The following is a 21,197-nucleotide window of genomic DNA, read 5'->3' on the forward strand; positions in this document are numbered from 1 at the left end:
AATTCGACCGACTGTCGTCCGAAGCCTGTACGTTCGGGAGGTAAGACCGGATAGCTGACGTGCATCTGTTCGCTTGCGTCGCAACAGTTTGGCCACAGCCTCAGGCAGACAACACACTCACCGCGCTACAAGCAGAGACTGCCGAGCCAACCGCGCAAGTTGCTGCACTGCGGACGCAGACAAATCGGTCGCTGATCTCGTCACCACCACTCACCTGGAAAGCGCAGCATCTCACCTTTGTCGGCAGGTCTTTGCTGGTACCAGCGACGGTACTGATGCGAGGTGCGAGAGTTTAACCCGCCGTGCGAAAAGGGAAACTCAGCAGGAAGACAGTGGCTCCCCAGATGGCAATCGTCGACTGTTTGTAACAGAACGTGGCACAAAGTGGCAGTTTCTGGTAGACGCGGCTGCTGACTGGTCATGCTATCCCTCTGCCTGTCCGCCACGTCGCAACGTTGATAACTGCCAGGCTCTCGCCGGAAGCGGTTCTACAGTTGCTACGAATGTTTGTGTCACTTTAATGCTGAATTTAGGCCTACGGCGAAAATTTGAATGGCAGTTCGTCATAGCGGAAGTGACGCACTCAATACTCGGAGCGGATATTTTATCTTTTTACGGACTCCTGCTTGGCAACGGCCTTGCCGCAGTGGCTACACCGGTTCCCGTGAGATCACCGAAGTTAAGCGCTGTCGGGAGTTGTCGGCACTTGGATGGGTGACCATCCAGGCCGCCATGCGCTGTTGCCATTTTTCGGGGTGCACTCAGCCTCGTAATGCCAACTGAGGAGCTACTCGACCGAATAGTAGCGGCTTCGGTCAAGAATACCATCATAACGACCGGGAGAGCGGTGTGCTGACCCCACGCCCCTCCTATCCACATCCTCCTCTGAGGATGACACGGCGGTCGGATGGTCCCGATGGGCCACTTGTGGCCTGAAGACTGAGTGGTTTTTACGGACTCCTGATTAACCTCCACCACCGACTCCTTCTTGACACTACCACCAACCTAGCAAGTCGAGCAGGAGTGCATTGTGTGGAAGACACAGCAGTACGGATGATTACTAGTGATTCTTTGTTCAGAGGGCTCCTCAGACGGTTTCCGGAGATCACATGTAAGGCTCATACACAGGCACCAGTGCACCAATCGACGGTGCATTATACAGGGCGTTTCAAAAACAATATACGTATTACAAAACATTATTTCGTCCAAACTATCGATCGCTGCGTCTCGGCTCGGCTATTGGAGAAACGAATACACTGTCTAGTTTATATTAATCGACGCTAGATGTCAGCTGTTTTCTGTTTTGCTGGATAACCTACATACGTTTAAAATGGCTACTCCGGAGCGGAAATCATTTTGTGTTCTCGAGTTTGCGAAGTGCAATTCCGTGATTACAGTGCAAACACGTTTCAGGTTGAGATACCAAATTGATCCTCCGAATGGGTGGAACATTCGCTGATGGTATCGACAGTTTCTAGATACAGGGTGTGTATGTTAAGGAAAGGTGTTGTGCCATATCCCGACCATCTGTTTACGGCCCATTCTTCTTTGATGGAAACACGTTTAACGGTCAGCGGTATCTATGCCACAAAACTGGTTGTTTCCGAGGCTGCACGAAGACAACTTCATTTTTCAACCGAGCGAGGTGGCGCAGTGGTTAGACACTGGACTCGCATTCGGGAGGACGACGGTTCAATCCCGCGTCCGGCCATCCTAATTTAGGTTTTCCGTGATTTCCCTGAATCACTCCAGGCAAATGCCGGGATGGTTCCTCTGAAAGGGCACGGCCGACTTCCATCCCCATCCTTCCCTAATCCGATGAGACCGATGACCACGCTGTCTGGTCTCCCTCCCCAAACAACCAACCAACCATCATTTTTCAACAAGACAGAGCACCGCCTCACTGGGGTCGCCGAGTGCGTGAACGTTTGAATAAAACTCTACCAAGGAGCTGGCGCGTCTCAGCTGGGCTCCACGGTCACTGGATTTGACACCCTCTGACTTCTTCCTGAGGGGTTTCGTTAAAGACAACGTTTATGTACCGCCACTCCCACAGAACCTGGAAGACATGAAGAACCGGATCCGTACTGCCATAACATCAGTGACAAAGGACATGCTTGCCCGAGTATGGGAGGAATTTCAGTATCGATGTCTTATTGTTCGTGTCGCTGATGGAGGACATATTGAACATCTGTAATCTGAACTTGAGAGGTTTGTAAATATGTGTGTAAAGTTTCATATTCGTATGTCTTAAAGTTTAGTAAATATATGCACTCGAAATACGTACATTCTTTTTGAAACACCCCGTATTTTGACTACACCTGGATCACCACTTCATCCTCGATCGCACCGCTTGACACCGCAGAAACTGAAGATATGAAGATAGTTAAGCAGGAATTCTCCTCAATGCCTGGGCGAGGAATCTGCTGCTCATCGAGCAGTACAACTACATGTGTAACCTCTCCACTACTTTTTTTTGTTACTGTATGGAATTTACACAATTTTACGGAACCATATACGAACTGAACTGTAACTGATCTGATGGCAGCTTGACTTTGTATCAAATGCGCAACGGAAGTAAAACGTTTATCTAGCCGTAATTAAAATTTCCACTTATCTCGCCTCTTGACAACGTTTTCGCAAATTTCTCGAAAGCACAACAGCAAACAGCAAGCAGGCAACAGCGAAGCTATATTCTTGTTTCTAAATTCATATTCAAACTGTTCCATGTGGTAATGCGTAATGACAAACAGTGGGGTGGGAAGAGTCACTATCTATGAAATGATATTCCAAGACAACGATTTTAGAATGAAATAGTATATTCAAAAACACAGATTGAAACTTCACGTGATCTTCACACATAACATGGGTCTGAACAATACTGTGCTTAACAAGGTGAACAATGATTCAAAAAGGAGGTGGAAAGTTAGTAGAGAATTTCTATAAAAATGAAACAGCTTATCAGTTGATATCTTAATGCCTGACTCAGGGAAGTGGAGTGGTCTGTCTGTCAGCTCTGAGCAACTTAACTGGCTCACAATAATCGTTCCTAGCTGCGTAGCGCTGTAGGCTTACCTCAAACTTCTTCTCTTCAAAAATAATATTATTCAAAATTTATATTCCTTTCACGTTTCATTGCTTACATCATGTTCATTCTTGCTGTCCTTTCTTCATCTAACAGATACAATCACAAGTCCACACAGCACTATTAAAACGTCCACCACACTTGAACTAAGAATCTATCAGAGTGCACATAGGCAAAGAGTGAGCCGGGAAATGACCATAGATTGTTTAGCAGTAACGTAACTTGCTCTGTCTCTGACGCGCACATCATTGATGTACACAACCAAATGACATGACCACCTTACACACGTGGCCCCAAAAAAAGAGTAATGGGCGGCTTCCACATAGTGATTACAGACAACTCAATGCCAGAACCATTTCAGATCGATATCCAGTACCGCGTGTTGAAGACATTACGTTCAGTGTCCAGAGTAAGCACACCTTTTCTACGTTGTACTTAGTTCGTGCCTTCTATCTTATACCTGTGGCGTCAGACGACGTTGCTAAGATCGATATCTGCACACCGTTCGGCCTCTTCGAATTCACCTGAATGCCTTTTGGATTCTGTAATGCTGCCCAAACATTTCAGTTGTTCACGGATGAAGTCATACATGACTTAGACTTTTGTTACATGTGCATCGACAACGTCCTGGTCATGTCAAACTCGGAGGCAGAACACGTCACACTTAGGACAGATCTTCACCCGTCTACGTGCACACTGCCTGCTCATCAACTCATCAAAGTGTGTCTTCGGAGCAGCTGAAATTCAGTTCCTAGGCTACACTACCAATACACAAAACATACGGCCACTGCAAGAGAAAGTATACGCTATACTTAATTTTCCACAGCGTGCAACAGTTAAAGAATTAAAACGATTTCTTGGCGTAACCAATTTTTGCCGGCGGTTTTTCACAATCGTGCCCTCCTAGCTGCACCACTGAACGAATTCTTGCATGGTTGACCAAAGCCAAAGAATAAACTCCAGTAGAGTAGTAAGGCTGAGTTGGCATTCACCAAGCTGAAACTGCCATTGCACAGGCAGCACTATTAGCACACAGAATTCCGCAGGCGCCCCACGCCCTGACGGTCGATGCGCCTGCCACTGCAACAGCAAACTGACCACCACTGGCAGCCCTTTAGCCTGTTTCAGTAAAAAGTTATCGCCATCCCAGCAGATTGGTCCACCTACGACCGTGAACTGTCTGCTGCCTATGCCGCTATCAAAAATTTCGTCACATCTCAGAGGGGCAGCAGTTTACTCTCGTCGGAGATCACAAGCCACCAACATATACTTTCCGCCAGCATCCTGAGAACGCGTCACCTCGTCAGCTGCGACATCTCGGCTATAGTGGACAGTCCACTACCAATATTGTTCACGTTGGTGGAGAACCGAACGCGTCAGCTGACGCTCTCTCTCTCTCTCTCTCTCTCTCTCTCGGATTGAAGAGATTACTGGTGCTGTTCATTCTGAAGCTCTCGCCAGTGAGCTGCGAGGTTTGTTGGTGCAACCATCAGACCTACAACTCCGCCGTATTACGGTGCCACCGTCACCTGCGCTGCTGTATTGTGACATCACCACTAATAAGCCATTTGTGACTATTGACTTTCGCCTCTTTACATAACATGTCGCACCCTGGAGCACCAGCGACTACCAGCACGGTGAAGCGAGCTCTTGTGGGGCCACACACAAGCAAATATTGCAAGTAATATGGGCAGCAATGTGCGGCCTGTCAGTGGAAAAAAAAAAGCCGGCACATTAGGTCACCTCTTGGCAAGTTTCTTCTTTAAAAAAAATGTTCAAATGTGTGTGAAATCTTATGGGACTTACCTGCTAAGCTCATCAGTCCCTAAGCTTACACACTACTTAACCTAAATTATCCTGAGGACAAACACACACACCCATACCCGAGGGAGGACTCAAACCTCCGAAGGACCAGCCGCGCAGTCCATGACTGCAGCGCCAGAGACCGTTCGGCTAATCCCGCGCGGCTTCTTCTCCCGAATCATACATTTGAACATGTCTACCTAGACCCCGTAGGACCTCTCCCACCACCAGAAGGACACATCTACTGCGTTGCAGCCATCGACCAGTTTACATACTGACCTTAGGTGTTCCCAGTCGTCGACATTACCACCGAAACTGTCACAACTGCGTTCCTCCTTGGATGGATCGCCCGTTTCGATGTGCCTTGACAGGGGAAGACAATTTGAGTCACAGCTCTTCAAAGCAGTGCCGGCCGGGGTTGCCGAGTGGTTCTAGGCGCTTCAGTCTGGAACCGCGAGACCGCTACAGTCGCAGGTTGGAATCCTGCCTCGGGCATGGATGTGTGTGATGTCCTTAGGTTAGTTAGGTTGAAGTAGTTCCAAGTTCCGGGGGCCTGGTGACCTCAGCAGTTAAGTCCCATACTCCTCTGAGCCATTTGAACAATTTTTTTGTTCAAAGCAGTCGCCATCCTACTGGGTATGAAGCCTGTCAGAATTACAGCTTACCACCCGGCAGGAAATAGTTTAGTTCAACACATGCACCACCAACTGAAAGTGTTGCTTCGATGTCACGACTCACAGCAGTGGACACAGCAGTTGCCCTTCGTCCTCCTGGTTCTCTGTGCATTGCTGAAAGAAGACCCCCAAGCAAAACTTGTTTATGGCTAGCCGATACGACTGTCTGGCGAGTTCTTTGCCAATGTTGCACACGACTGTATTGACCCCTCAGATTTTGTACAAAAGCTGGCTATACAAATCCGGCAACTATGCCCCGCTGCTCCAGGGAATCACCAGATCCGTCGCCCTTTTGTTTATGACTAGCTATGGGAGTGACACTATGTCTTTGTACAGCATGACGCAGTACGCAAGCCACTGCAGCCACCCTACGATCGACTTTACTGTGTCACCAGCAGGGAAGACAAGATATTCACGCCGTTTACAAGGAGCTCCAAAAACCGGATTTTGTAAACCGATTTCCCAATACCGCTTCTGGGTGGTCATGTAAATACTTCAAAATCTATCCTGGAAAACCACTTCTAAGGTACCAGTTTCCAAGTTCTGCAATCGATTTCCGCTCCCATGTACATGCAGCCGGTTCTGCAACGTGCTTGGGATGTCTGGTTTCATCTTGTTTTTAAAAATTTTCAGGTAAATATTGGTGGAGTCGCTTTTTGTGTGGTGAAGGATATGTAGAAATATTAAGACTATGTCATAAACTGTAACAGCTGTTTTCCAGACGCCGTTTTTAACTGGGGTAGAAAATCTGCTTCAGACCTTAGCATATAAACACGACAGTGAAAAACTGTTTCCGAAATTTGGTTGTCATCTTTTGGGAGATGCGTCGCATGTAAATGCAGTGATTCAAAATTGATGTGTTGGACATGCCAGCCACCATCACGGTCAACAGGCACTACTTTCTGGGCAGCCTACACTGGTACGGAGTCATTGTCACACACCGTGGACTCAACGTACGCTCCGACCATTCCACAGATCATCCGCAATGGACGTGGGAGGCTCCAATATGCCAGTAAGAGCCTGTGCACGACACTTTGTTACCCGGTTCAGACAACATGCCCGATTCAACAGAAAATATCGTTGGCACTAAGGGGGAAGTGGTGAAGTATAATGCTACGTGCTAGTGATGACTATTTTTTCTGTAATGATTATCTATGGCGCAGATGCTGACTTATGTTTTCTCTTTGTTCTTATAATTTTATGTTGTGTTATTGAATGACCTATTTAATGGAGTTGTAAGAGTTCAGGTTTAGTTTTTGAGTTGCAATAAAGCTAATTATCTAGCCCTGCAACAACTTCAGAAGAAAAATGATGACTTGTGAATTTTTTTAACATCATCACGGGTGACGAGACTTTGTGTTATCAGTATGAATCTACCACAAAACGAAGAAGTGCAAAAATTTAAATGGAGAGTCAATGCTTTGACAACATAACATGTTACGTGGTTAAGCGCAGATGAAAAACTGAAGCAGATGCAGTGCCCATTATGTCTGTATGGTCCTTGAATATGGAGTTATAACTCCAAAACGTGCTGACTGTAATTAGAGAATAAAATTATTAACTATAATCCCTAAGCTAGAAGTTACAGTGATGGACATCACATGGCTAAGTATCTATTAATATCGAGTATCTTTTCTTCTGTATAGCAATGAAAATTTGATATTGTAGTTAGTACTGTAGTGGGCTAATAAATTATTAATTTATTCTTAAAGAAAACTTAGATATTTCAGTATTAATAGCTAAAAACATATTCACCTTACAAAATGTAATATTGGGAAAAAAGTAAATTTTATGAAACAGTTTATTTAAAATATGTCTTTGTTCTCTGCTGATCTTGACATCACATGTGTAATTATTTGTATTAATCTTTCTTCATCATGATATATATTTAACATAAATTTTAATAATACCTAAAATTGTATGCACTGTTGTGATGTTCTATATGTAAATGTATCTTTCATTGCATCAGCAGTAATGGGTAAATTGTTGAGTATCTGTGGTGAGTGGTGGAAGTAACAAGCTGCAGTTTATCTGGCATAAATAAATGAAGAAAATTTACAGGATAAGTACATTGCACTTTTCTTTATTTCAAATAGTAGAAAGCTAAAATCTGGATACAAATCCAATGAAAACTATTAAGACACAACCCTTCGCCTTCTGGAATGAATGAGAATGACTTAACAGGTTGACGAAGAATCATATGCATCAAGGTAGGTATCAACACAGTAGTGTATGGTTTGCCACTTTAAGAACTATTTTCCTGTCTTATGCAGGTAACTCTTTCATTATTTAGAGTACAGTGCTATGCCTGAAATGATATTTAAATTTACATCTTATAAGTGATCAAGAACATAATAATGTGTAAGCAAAAGTACCCTGCAACTTTGTAACAACATTCACGTAGAAGATATAGTATTATGACACAGAAAGATTATTTTTGGAACACTTACAATATGTTGTTCTGAGGTGTACATTTAATTCTTTGTCATCATTTACAAGTATGGTCTCGATCTTGTTGCATGATGATGACAAGAACCAATGTGTAATCATAGCAATTTTTTGTCTTAGTACATATTTGTCTTTTGATAGAAATATTAATAGATGAAACTGCTGCTTGAACTCATGTTGAAAGGATGAGGTTTATAGGAAATTCAGTAACAGGACTACTCACTACAGTTTCTTTAATAATACAAAAACAGTGGCACTTTTTCTTCCTTTCTTGTTGTAACTACAATCAATGATCCAGAGCAATTTTCCTTACTGCGTGCTTTACCTCAGACAGGTCCAGAATATTCAGAAGAGAGATGTCCTGGCTTGCATGTCAGTCATGCTGTTCTCTCTGAACTAGTAGTGTGCATTGAATGGGTATTCTGGATGGTTTGCCATTCTGTAATTGAAGATTGAAAAATATAAATCACAACAAACTAGCTGAAATGGTTTTATTAATAGGGAGGAGGTAAGACATCCTGAGTTACCAGGGTCCATCTCTACTCTGCTAGTGTCATCTTGTAAATGTTGGAAAGACTGTACAGTTCACTGCTCCGGTTCTCCAACCATATATACAGGAGTGCTGAACACTTCTCTTTTAAGTCCCATAGTGCTCAGAACCATTTGAACACTTCCCTTCTGAGGTGGCCACTGACAGCAAACTCCAAAGGACTGAGGTCAGGGTTACTGGAGGGCAAGGCACAGGCCCTGCTCAAACTATCCATCTTGGATCATATTAGCACATTAAATGTCTTCTTATGTCAGCAGAAAAAGTGGCGTTGACACATGATGTGTCTACCATACTCTCCAATAATGGGTAGTGGGTGAAATTTGAGCCCAATTACATGGGGGACTTGCTCTAAAATTTTATATTCCAAACACATTTTTGTTAACAAGCAGAGTATTTTGTACTAAAGTCAGCTGCAGCTGGTAACTACACATTTGCAGTTATCTCAAAAATGGCCTGTTTGATGACCTACATGTACTAGAACATTTTCCTTTCCATTAGCACAAACTTTCACACCTGCTGGCTGTTGCTATTAATTGTGATACCTCGTGTGAACAGCAGGTTATCCAGATATGTACATAATGGGGCAATGTGACACCAAAGATGATCAGAAAGGTCAAGGAACTAGACACCAATTACATGCTTCTGATTATTAAAATAAAGAAAACTCTTCCAGAGAGGCTCACATTATTATAAAAATTGTTATACAAAACAGGAACTGAATCAAGTCCAGTCTTTAAACTTGAAAAAATGCACCTCGCGTCAGTGAAAGTGAAGTGCCCAGAAAGAACAGAGGAAACTATATTATGTTTAATTGGGTTGACACAGTACGTGGCGGTATTTCAATGATTACATAATTGAGGCAAATTTAAAGAAACTTGGTAGTAAGTGCCTGTTTACAAGTATGTCATGACACCCCCTCTGGCCTGATTACACACACTGGTTGTATCCTCTCCTGAGCAAGCTGGCCCACAACTGTTCTGTCTGGTCCTTGGTATCCGGGATACTGACACTGGGATGGAACTGACGTCTGAGCAGATTGCATTGACCTCAGGAGAAATAGCCTGGGATCTTCCTGGTCACAGAACTACACTTCGCTCTTGAGATTACTGCTCGAACCTAGGGGTGTCGAAGGCTTCAATCCGGCCACTCGTCAGCCAGGCTGGTGTGGCAGTATAGGGCAGCAAAAGGAAAGCCCTAGTTTTAAATCTCAAATTTAAGAAATCATTCATGCAGGAGGATAGTACAAACACACTGAGGTTTGACCACCGTGCAGACTCCTGTATGAAGAACATGGTAATAGGCACCTCCGGCACAGAGAAGCAACTGAAAGCGTTGAAAACAAACAAGTTGCCAAGACTGAATGGAATCCCAATTCGTTTTTACATAGAGTACTGTGGCTCTCACCCAGTGCAAATCTCCAAGTGACTGGAAACAAGTGCAATTGACTCCTGTATCTAAGGAGCGTAAAAGTATGGACCCGCAAAATTACAGACCAATATCTTTAACATCAGTTTTCTACAGACCAATATCTTTAACATCAGTTTTCTACAGAATCCTTGAATATATTCTCACTTCGAATATAAAAAATTTTTTCAAAGTGGAAAAGCTTCTGTGAACAAATCAACATGGATTCAGAAACCTTTGCTTGTAGAAAACTCAGCCTTCCCTTTTTTCACATATCCTGCGAACCATGGATGGAGGGCAACAGGCAGATTCCATGTTTAGAGATTTCAGGAAAACATCTGACACAGTGCCCCACTGCAGACTTTTAATGAGGATATGAGCATATGGAACAGGTTCCTAGACATGTGATTGCTTCAAACACTTCTTAAATTGTAGAAGTCAGTAAAATGTCCTTGATGGTGAGTCTTCACCAGAGACGAGGGTATCATCGGAAGTGCCCCAGGAAAGTGTGATAGAATCACGCATATTCTCTAAATACATACATTATATGGAGGACAGGGTGGGCAGCAATTTGTGGTTGTTTCCTGATGATGCTGTGATGTACAGGAAGGTGTCAAAGTTGAGTGATTATAGGAGGATACAAGATGACTTAGACAAAATTCTAGTTGGTGTGATGAATGGCAGCTAGCTCTAAGTGTAGAAAAATGAAAGTTAGTGCACGTGAGTAGCAAAAACAATCCTGTAATGTTCTGATAAAACATTAGTAGTGCACTGCTTGAGACAGTCATGTCTATTAAAGATCTACACATGATGTTACACTCCATTATGAAATGAAATGGCCAGCCGGGGTGGCTGAGCGGTTCTAGGCACTACAGTCTGGAACCGTGCGACCACTACGGTCACAGGTTTGAGTCCTGCCTCAGGCATGGATGTGTGTGATGTCCTTAGGTTAGTTAGGTTTAAGTAGTTCTAAGTTCTAGGGGACTGATGACCTCCGAAGTTAACTCCCATAGTGCTCAGAGCATTTGAACCATTTGAAATGAAGACATAAGGATGGTAGTCTGCAAGTTGAATCATTGACTTCAATTTACTGGGGTACTTTTAGAAAAATGTAGTTTATCTGGAAAGGTAGAATGCTAAAGTGACCTGTTCTTGAGTACTGCTTGAGGATTTTGGATCCATACCACATCAGATCAAAGGAAGACATAGAAGCAATTCAGAGGCAGGGTGCTAGATTTGTTACTAATAGGTCTGATTACTGGTAGGCAGGTCTAATTACTGGTAGGTCTGTGAATATTATGGAGGTGTTTTGTGAATTAAAGTGGGAATCGCTGGAGGGAAGACAATGTTCTTATTGTGAAAGACTTTTCAGAGTATTTAGAGAATCGGCAGTGAGTGCAGAAAGATTCTACTGCCGCCAACACAGATTTGGTGTAAGGATCACGAAGGTAAGGTAAGAGAAATTAGGGCTCATATGGAGACATACAGACAGTTTTTTCCCCCACTTTACCTGAGATTGCTACAGGATTGGAAATGGATAGTAACAGTACAAGGTACACTCTGCAACACACCATATGTCTGTTTGCAGATTATATATGTAGATGTAGAAATAGGTGTAGATGAACATCATGCAGTCAGTTCACAGAGACAAATACCATGTGTGGATGAGTATTGCATGAGGAAGCAGAAGTGATTTATCCTTCTAGTGTAATATTTATGAATGTTTCTTCTTTTGCTTCTGAACTGCAACTAACTGCTGACAACAAACTTATTATGGGAGTAAATGTGCTATGAGGATGTTGTCAGTACTATGACAAAGTGCTTGTGAACTTCAAACAGAAAAAATAATGCCACTGAATTTTAATTTAATTAGTAAACAAAGTTTTAAGTTTCCAAAAGTGACATGATGTGAATAAGCTGAATTTAGGACTTACTCTGGAATGAAGGCTCGGACTTGCCGTCCAGCTGGTCCCTTATCCAGCTGCTCCAGTGTATCCATGTCTTCTGCAGACAGCTCAAAGTCGAACACCTGCAAGTTACAAAAAGGGTTGATACAACTCACTAAGTGCTGTTCAGTGTAACAGCTAAGCACCACTTTGAGAAAATAGTGTTTGGTCAGAGCACCAACATGGACGATAACTCGATTTTCTTATGACATACTACCAGAGCTGACAATCTCAAGTGGACTTCACCGCTGTAGTCTCCAGTCTCATCTCTGCACACTAGAGTAGCTATGTACACTTCAACCTCTTAGACTCAGTCTCCCTCTACACGTTTTACTTCGCACACTTCCCTCCATCACCAAAGTGACTGCTCGTTGATGCTTCAGGGCATGTCCTTTTGAATGACCCCATGTCTTTCACAAAGTGTGCCATACATTTCTTTTCTCCTCTGCTTGTTTTAGTGCTTCTTCATTAGTTATCAAATCTACCCATCTAAACTTAAGCATTCATCTGTAGTGTCACATTTCAAAAGCTGTTCTGTTCTCCTCTTGTCAGAACTGCTTATCATCCACGTTTCAGATCTGTACAGGGCTACACTCCAGACAAATACTTTGTTAAATCACTTTGTAACACTTAGCACACAAAGGCATAAAATCCATCATAATTTTGATAATTGACCAGTCTCTCCCAAATTAAATGTATTTAGTCAGACCTGCTTCTTAACTTCTATTTGTTTGAAATGTCATATTGTTCATTTGCCACACAGTTATTTTGGTGCATGACAGACAAGAATCAGACAAGATAGTAGCACTTTATTTAAACTGGTAGTTATTTCACAAAATAGAAGAGCAACTGTAGGCTAGAACAAATAAAATTGTTTTTGATTGTGTTGTGTGATGTTCAAAACTTTTAGTGATATTTACTGCCAGATATGAACACAGTTGCTGGTTGAATAATGTGATGGGTGTCACTGAACACAAGTCTCTGAGTGTAACCTTTCAAATTAAGGTGACATATATCTAAACTGCTATTAGTGATTCTCACAGCAAGTGGAGTGACATAGAGTTTCTCTCTTGCAGAATATTTGATGCCATTTAACTTATTGGTTATAACAAATATCTCATAATGTGTTCCCTCACATCACCTCCTTTAGTTTTGGTGACTAAAAGCCATTAATCACTGCAATGATTGTTCTATCTATACCCAGCCCTTCCTCACTCTGTAGTTACCCTAGCACAGATTGGCACAGTCGCCCCACATGTCTTGCTCACTGACGAAAGTGTTTTACTATCGATCAGAAGTGTAACGGACTATGTCTTTTACAGTGTACTAGATGTAGAAGTATGAAACCAGAATTTCCATATAGATAATGCTAGCCGTGAGTGTAAGGCCCATGAGAGCGTGTCTGCATTGACATCTGCTTCCTGTAACAGCTGACGACGAATGTCAGCACACAGTAACCCAAGTTCCAAACATTGGTTTCTGTTTCAAACCCATAAACATGGCGAGTTTTGAGCCTACAAACTACGATTTGTGGATAGCATTGCTTTTTTGTTATCATTTGAAGAAAACTACTGCATAATATCACTGAATGCTTGCTGAAGCTTTTGGTGAACTTGCTCTTGGGAAAACACAGTGTTACGAGTGGTTCAAAAAATTCAAAAGTGGTGACTTTGACATGAGAAATGACGAGCATGAGAAACTAGCAACAAAGTTTTGAAGACGACGAACTGCATGCCTTACTGGATGAAGACGATACTCAAACTCAACAGGAACTCACGGAAAAATGGAATGCTACACAGAAAGCCATTTCTCTTCAGTTGAAAGCTACGGGAAAGATGCAGAAAGTAGGAAAATGGGTTCCACATGACCTGAATGTAAGATAGCAAGCAAATCGAAAGACCACTTGTGAAATGCTGCTCAGTAGATACAAAAGAACAGTGACAGGTGGTGAAAAATCGATTTATCTTGAGAATCCTAAGTGTTGTAAATCATGGGTGAAACCAGGCAAACCATCAACATCCACTGCAAAACCAAATCGCTTTGGAAAGAAGACAATGCTCTGTGTTTGGTGGAATCAGAAGGGTGTCATTTGTTACGAGCTGCTAAAACCTGGTGAAACCATTAACACTGATCGCTACCAAAAGCAAATGATCAATTTACATCAAGCATTATGTGAAAAGTGACTGAAATATGGAAAAAGGCAGCACAAAGTCATATTGCTCCATGATAACGGCCCATCATGCACAGCAAATCGGTTCAAGGAAACAATGGAAGCATTCAGTTGGGAAATACTAGGGCATGCAGCTTATTCTCCAGACTTGGCTCTGTCCAATTATCATCTGTTTGCATCACTGGGATACACTCTCACTGAACAATGCTTCAGTTCATATGAAAACGTATGACAATGTCACGCTGACTGGTTCGCTTCAAAAGAACTGTTTCTTGGCGTGGCATTTGTAGCCCGACAGAGAGGTGGGAGAAATTTATAAAAACCAATGGAGATTATTTTGAATAAAATATTATTTATCAGTTTCAAACAACAACATCTGTAATCATTGCAACCAAGTTCCAGTTTCAAACTTCTACACCTGATAAACAATGAAGTCACGTATACTGTATATTTTACTAAATGGTGACAAACTGCAGAAAATGATCCCTAAGCAATGGAGCATCAAGTCTGTTCAGAAAATAATGCATAATTTGCATTTTGGCTCACATACAATTCTCTGAAGAATGAAAGTTCCAATCAGAGTATTTACTTCATCACCCATTGCTGTTTACCACCTGTGAACACTAGGTCCCCTTCAAGATTGGAATGAGAATCTACGTACTATGTGCATAAACACTATTTATCATAAGCATTCAGACACCCATATGTGATGCAGAATTGACCACTAGATGTCACGACAGGCAGACCTGACAGTATAAGAGGATGCATGGAGTGCAGTGTTCTCAGTAGAGAAACAGTAACAGCAGAATGGACCAATATCTCAGTCACTTCGAATGTTGGCTAGCTGTTGGATGCGACCTCAATAACAAATAACTCAGAGTCATTTCAACACTTCTAAGTCTGCCAAACTGGACTGCTGGTGATGTGAAGATGTGTGTGTGCTGAACCGAGACTGGGCACATCTCATATACTTATGGACAAGGACCACTGAGCATTGTGGGTGGTATTTGTAAAGAATCACATTAAATCAGCAGAAGGAATCACTCGTGAGTTCCGAAATATGACCAGTAGTGCACCGAGCACCCTCACTTTGGATGGGGCATTAAAAATAACGGGGTACAGTGATTGAGCAGCTCCTCACGCACCACACATTTCTGCAGTCAGTGACGTGCTGTGCTTCACCTACTTAATCATTCCATTTCATATCCCTTCAAAGTGTTACACACAGGTATTTGAATGAGTTGGCCAATTCCAACTGTGACTCGTTGATATTCTAGGCATAGGCTACTAAATCTTTACTTTTGTGAAGTGGATAATTTTAGATTGATGGGCACTTAAAGCAAGCAGCCAGTCTTTGCACCACTTTGACATCTTACAGAAAGATCTGGTTCAACATTCATAAAGCCTTCTTTTTAGTTATGGGAACAGCAGTGAATATGGGGTGGCAGGAAGCAGGGGCAATTGGTGTTTCTTGAGTGTGACATTAGACAGAGAATGCATGCATGGTTTGGGATAAAGCACAGATATCACTCTTCAATTTGGTGTAGCTTGACTGATGTAACTGTTGAGTCTGCGCGACAAATAAATTTTATTTGTTCTCATGTGTGGAAGCTGGCAAATTGTGTAATTTTCAGCACCAGCTATTACTGGTGAAGGCAAAAAGTAATATAACAATTCTAGTAACAATATTTATGGAGTCTAATGTAGACTGTATTGTAATAATGAAATCCTGCTCATTCAGGCTGGTGTCCGTTTTTGCCATGTTTTAATGTGCGATGTCACTTGGGTAGTGTGGGTCATACCAAAGTCAGCCACATAATAAAATCGTTTCTTTGTTTTTAGGGCATGATACCAAGTTTCAAGAAGAAGACTGCAGTGTGGGTAAAGGGATTTGGTGTGAGACTGCAATGGAGCGAACAGTTTCAAGTGTTTTGGAAAGCGAAATGACTGAAACAGCTGCTGTCAATTGAATCATTTTAAAGTTCTGAGAACTGTATGGCAAAGGAGATTAAAATCAGTTGTAGGAAATCAGCAGACATCTATGACACCTCAGATGGGGCTTTTGCGAACATTGTATTTGGACAACTTAACACTGAAAACAGTTTTTTTTTTTTTTTTTAACTTTAAAAAATTAGGCAAGTGCTATTGAACTAGCTTCCATTGTGTTCAAGAACCAAAATATTATTGTTCACAGAAAAATCTGTGTTTCTGTTGTACATTTTTACTTTTTTTGTTGTATGTTGTATGGTCCATACTACCCTACACTTTTATTAATACCCCAAATTGTAAGTCTCACCAAATCTTTTCTTACTATGTGTTGTTTTGGTTAGAAATGTTCAAATAAAGTATTTATGCAGTTATATCTAATTCCAAAATGACAAGAAAAGTTTTACACTAATTTTAGCTTGAGTGGCCCACAACGGCTGATGTTCAAGTAACACTTCATTGTAAATAATTGTATCATTTTTAAAAGACTGTGATCACTATAAATATTCTCTGTCAGGTAATTAATATATGACATGAACAACAATGGTGCCAACATACTTCCTTGTTGCACACTGCACACCCAAAGTTACTTCTATATCTGCTGATGACTCTGCATCTGACATAACACGCTGCATCCTCTTTACCAAGAAATCTCCAGCTCAGGTTGTTTGCTGACCTATTGTTTTCCACAAAGGCTCATCTACAAAAGACAGTGGCATATTTACTCATATTGTAGCTTCAGCTGTGGTGCTGTATTCCCAACAGTTCATTTGGAATCCACATGACTCTCTTTTTCCTCATCGTAAGTGTTCTGTCGAAACTGAAATCAGTCACTAAAGTGGTCATTAGCTTCTATGAGCTGAGGTCCTATTTCTGATTCTGACAAACAATGCCTTTTCACCATTGCTGGATGTCACCAACTTGTAAACACAAAGGAGACAGAATGAAAGACACAGCTTTGGACTGCCACTTGACAAACAAAATGCGCTCATGACAAAAACATTAGAACTAGATGAGATCGTGTTATCTTGACTGATGATAGATACTGTCTACTGGAATAAGCATTAACTGATATTCTGTCAACATCAACTGGCCTGTAAATTCTCATTTCCATTAACAAAAAGGCACAGAATTCTGAGGAGAGACATGTTGGCAGATGGATACAGTACTTCTTGAATTCCAAAATGCATTTCACTCAATCGGTACAATCTAATCAATGTTTATCAATGAAAGTATGACCATATACAGTATCAAATGAAGTTTGTGGCAGGATTGGGAATTTCTTGATAGGAAGGGTTCAATATGTTATTTTGGCTGAAAAATCATCGACAAATGTGGAAATAATTTCACATGTGCCACAGGTAAGTGTGTTGGGACTTTTACTGTTCAAGTTATATATCAAAGACAAGGTAGACAATATCAATAGTATTCTAAGACTTTCTGCAGAAGATGCAGTCATCTTTAATGAAACACTGTCTGAAAAAAGTATCACAAGTATCTGTTCAGTCTTAAATAAGATCTCAAACTGGTGCAAATGTTGCTGACTTGCTCAAAATGTACAGAAATGTGAAATTGTCTGCTCCACAAAATGGAAAGATGTCATATTCTATGACTACAATGTCAGCAAGTCACAACTGGGAACAGTCAACTCATACAAATACCTGGGAGTAACAGTTTCAAATGGCTCTGAGCACTATGGGACTCAACTTCTGAGGTCATTAGTGAGTAATAGTTTGTAGGAATACAAACTGGAACAATCACACAGGCTTAGTCATAGGTAAAGCAGGTGGACAAATTCAGTCAGCGAACAAAGGAGATTTCTTACAAAACACTCATGCTTCCCACCTTATGATATTGCTAAATTGTGCAGAACACATTCCAAATAAGTCTAAAAAGGAACGTCCAACATGTACATGGAAAGAAAGTACAAATTCCTACAGGTTTGTTTGAGTCACTGATATTCTAAAACACCTAAGCTGGATGTTAATCACCCACTACTGCATGGAGCCTACTTACTAGGGCATGAGAGTCACTTTTAATATCTAGAGATATTCTTCAGTCCCACTGTATTGCTGCAATAGGGGTCCTGAAGACAAGATTACACTCATTACGGAATGAACAAAGGTATTTAAAGGTTCATTCTAGCAGTGTTCTATATGACATGGAAGGGGAAGAAACTAATATGTGGTAACATGGTAACAACCCCCTGTCATGCACTTCAAAGCAGTTTGCAGAGTAAGGACGTAGATGCACCAAAACCACTAAGAATAAGCAGGCAATGGATTTTTGTATCTATCATGCTTACTTGAAGAGCTAAACAATGTATAAAATCACAGTTGTCTATTCTACAGCAGTGGCATTAATTCTGGATACTTTGCAGCGATTTATTGAAAGCATTCAGGAGTTTATTTTAGTTGAAATATACATCATAATTTATTAAAAACTTTCAGGAAAAATGCCTAATGTCCATAATTTGAAACTTTCAGTTAAAATGCAAAAAAATTAATCAAATTTAATTAAAAATCAAACAAAATACTCACAACTCGACAGTTTCAGAGAGTTACAAATTATTTGGCACAAAAGTTGTTGCAGTTTGACCACAAGTTATTAATTACAATGAGGTGAGGACTGTTGCCAGCCAAGTCAGCATGCTAATGTGATGCTCAGTGAACCATGCAGTTTTGACTCTGGCACTATGATTTGGCACACTGTATTACTAGAAGATGCACTGATCATTATTACCTTGAAATAATTCACTAATAGAGGGCAACAATTTCAACACTAATACTTCTTCTCTGTACTTTTTGGAATTAATGTTGCTCTGTACCACTTGCAGATGCCCAGTGATGTGCCTTGCCACGCAGCCCCACACCACGGCACTGGCTGGATGCTTCACAGTGGCAGTGGTGGACTGAGGGGAAAAGTCTTCATCTGGTTGAGGACAAACGAGCTCAAGTCCATCGCTTCCAAAGATGCTGATCTTAGTCTTGTCACTCCAAATGAATCTAGCTTAAGTCTTCTTGCATCCACTACCTCTGCACTTAAATCCATTGCAGGCTTTCCTGCTTCTGCATTTTGTTACAGTAAGGTTTCCTTCTTTGGATTTCTCGCTGGTAAACGATATTCATGAAGTTTTTGTCTGACTGTTCAGTCAGAATCTTCAACTGCTGAAGTCTTCAAGGTGGCATTTATGTACATCTTTTGCTATATGCCAACAACCTTGCAGGAAAGGACGGCAGATTCTATGACAGTCTCAGCCAGTCAGTATTGGTATTTTGTTGCATCTTGGAGCAGTTTTGCTTGACCCACTTTGTTCATATTGCTTGCAGACAGTCTTCAAATTTGGTTTTATAGTACCTTCACCCAATCCTTCCACTATCTCTCCATAACTACCGCTTTCTCCATAGCGTTTTCTTGCCCATCTTGTTTTACTTGGCAACCGATAAGCATGTTTTGGTAGAGTAGACATTGTTTCCAATAATGTCTTCTGTGTCAACTCAGGTCATTCTAGAGGAATGTCACTCTTCAGTAATAAAAAATGTATTGCTGACTACTTCAGTTACAACAATGATCAGAATGCTTTTTCTCATTGGATAAAGGAGTAATAATAAGCATTAACAGAACAAATGACAAATTAATTGGCAGCTGCACAAGCATATAAAATAATGGAGTTTTTAAATCATTGTCAGTTGAGTCAGTTCATTTATTATCAGCAAAAATACAACATATCATTTTCTAAAAGTGATCACTATATAGCATGCACATGGTAAACAAAAAGCAGAAGCATAATTCATTGATTTAGTATACCACAACTTACGTTAATCTCATACTGTTAAGATAAACTGTCCAGAATTAATATGACTGTTCTACGCACAAGCTGCTGAAGTTGTATCTGACAGCTCACACAAAGAGGATGTGCACTCACTTACATCAAAGTTCTGCTGGAGGCGGTCTGGGTTGGTGCTCTTGGGTATGGCTGCCACACCGAGTTGTATGATGTAGCGCAATAGCACCTGGGCATTTGTCTTCTCGTGCTTCTGTGCGATTTGTGAAACCACTGGGCTAGTTATCTGGTCTCGCTTTGGCATACTGAAATTGAAAGTAAAAGTCTGATTGCTTGTTTCAGAAGGATGTGAAGATGCTAGGTGTCGTGCTCATCAAGCTGCTGTGCACTGCACAGCAGACCACACTTTAATTTGATTTAAAACAGAGTAACTGACATACACTGATTGTTCCATAGATGTATGGCATGGAGATACTCTAAGATATGGACTATGTATGTAATACAACAATACTATAACAAAAATACATCTATACACACTATAATAATAATAATGTATGTATGTATGTGTGGGTATATATTTACGTTCCACATCTCCTCCTAAACCACTGGGCTGACCTCAACCAAACTTGGTACACATATCCCTTGCTGTCAGGCAACTACCTATCATAGTTCAGGAGATATGAAGTCATAAACAATGAGATTTGTGAAATCTGCTGCCTCATGCATGATGTTTAAATTTATTACTTCTGTGAAGTTAAAATCTTCTGGGTTGTTACGCCGCATCACATTTCTTCAAACAATCAATGTTTTGACCCCTCTGCTGGGATCTTCTTCAGAATATTGTGGTGTCCACAGTAGATTGGACATTGTCAGAGACCAGTGTTGCCTTCTCTTATAAATGGAAGTTTTTTTGCACTTGTGCTGGAGAAGTGGGATTATTGGGTAAAAATCTTGGGCTACCATTGGTGAGCCATCGTCATTGGATAGTAAGAGAAGTTCACATTGTTTGTCTTCCAGAGGTATAGGCTGAAAAAGTAAGACAAGATTTGTTGACAATTCTCCAAAAATCGAGACTGCTCAAAAGCAATCTATCAGTGCAGGAAAGGAAAGCTCTTAATTTACTCAAGACTAACAAAAGCATTGTTGTGACAGAAACAGATAGGGGAATGCTACAATTGTTATTAATGTGGGAATACTGCAAGAAGACTGAACAACTGTTAGCTGATCCTGTATGCCACAAGTTAAAAAACGATGTGACAAAACAAATGATTTGGAAACTGAAAAATATATCAGACCCCAGAATGGATAGCTCTGTTACAGAAAACCTAGTGGCTCAAATACCTGTCT

General features: G+C 41.2%; 1 protein-coding gene across 1 annotated transcript in view; it reads right to left on the reverse strand.

Annotated features, from left to right (window-relative positions):
* Positions 1-11,894: 11,894 nt before the first annotated feature.
* The window catches only part of LOC124716883 (1,5-anhydro-D-fructose reductase-like), a 56,264-nt gene continuing 46,961 nt past the window's right edge, over positions 11,895-21,197 (reverse strand). The window contains exons 6-8 of the mRNA XM_047243436.1: positions 21,114-21,127; positions 19,996-20,145; positions 11,895-11,993 (exon numbers count right to left, since the gene is read on the reverse strand). Coding sequence (XP_047099392.1) covers positions 11,895-11,993; positions 19,996-20,145; positions 21,114-21,127 — 263 coding nt within the window. The remainder of the gene's footprint in view (positions 11,994-19,995; positions 20,146-21,113; positions 21,128-21,197) is intronic.

The sequence above is a fragment of the Schistocerca piceifrons genome, chromosome 9 (assembly GCF_021461385.2).
Source record: "Schistocerca piceifrons isolate TAMUIC-IGC-003096 chromosome 9, iqSchPice1.1, whole genome shotgun sequence".
NCBI classification, from domain to species: domain Eukaryota; kingdom Metazoa; phylum Arthropoda; class Insecta; order Orthoptera; family Acrididae; genus Schistocerca; species Schistocerca piceifrons.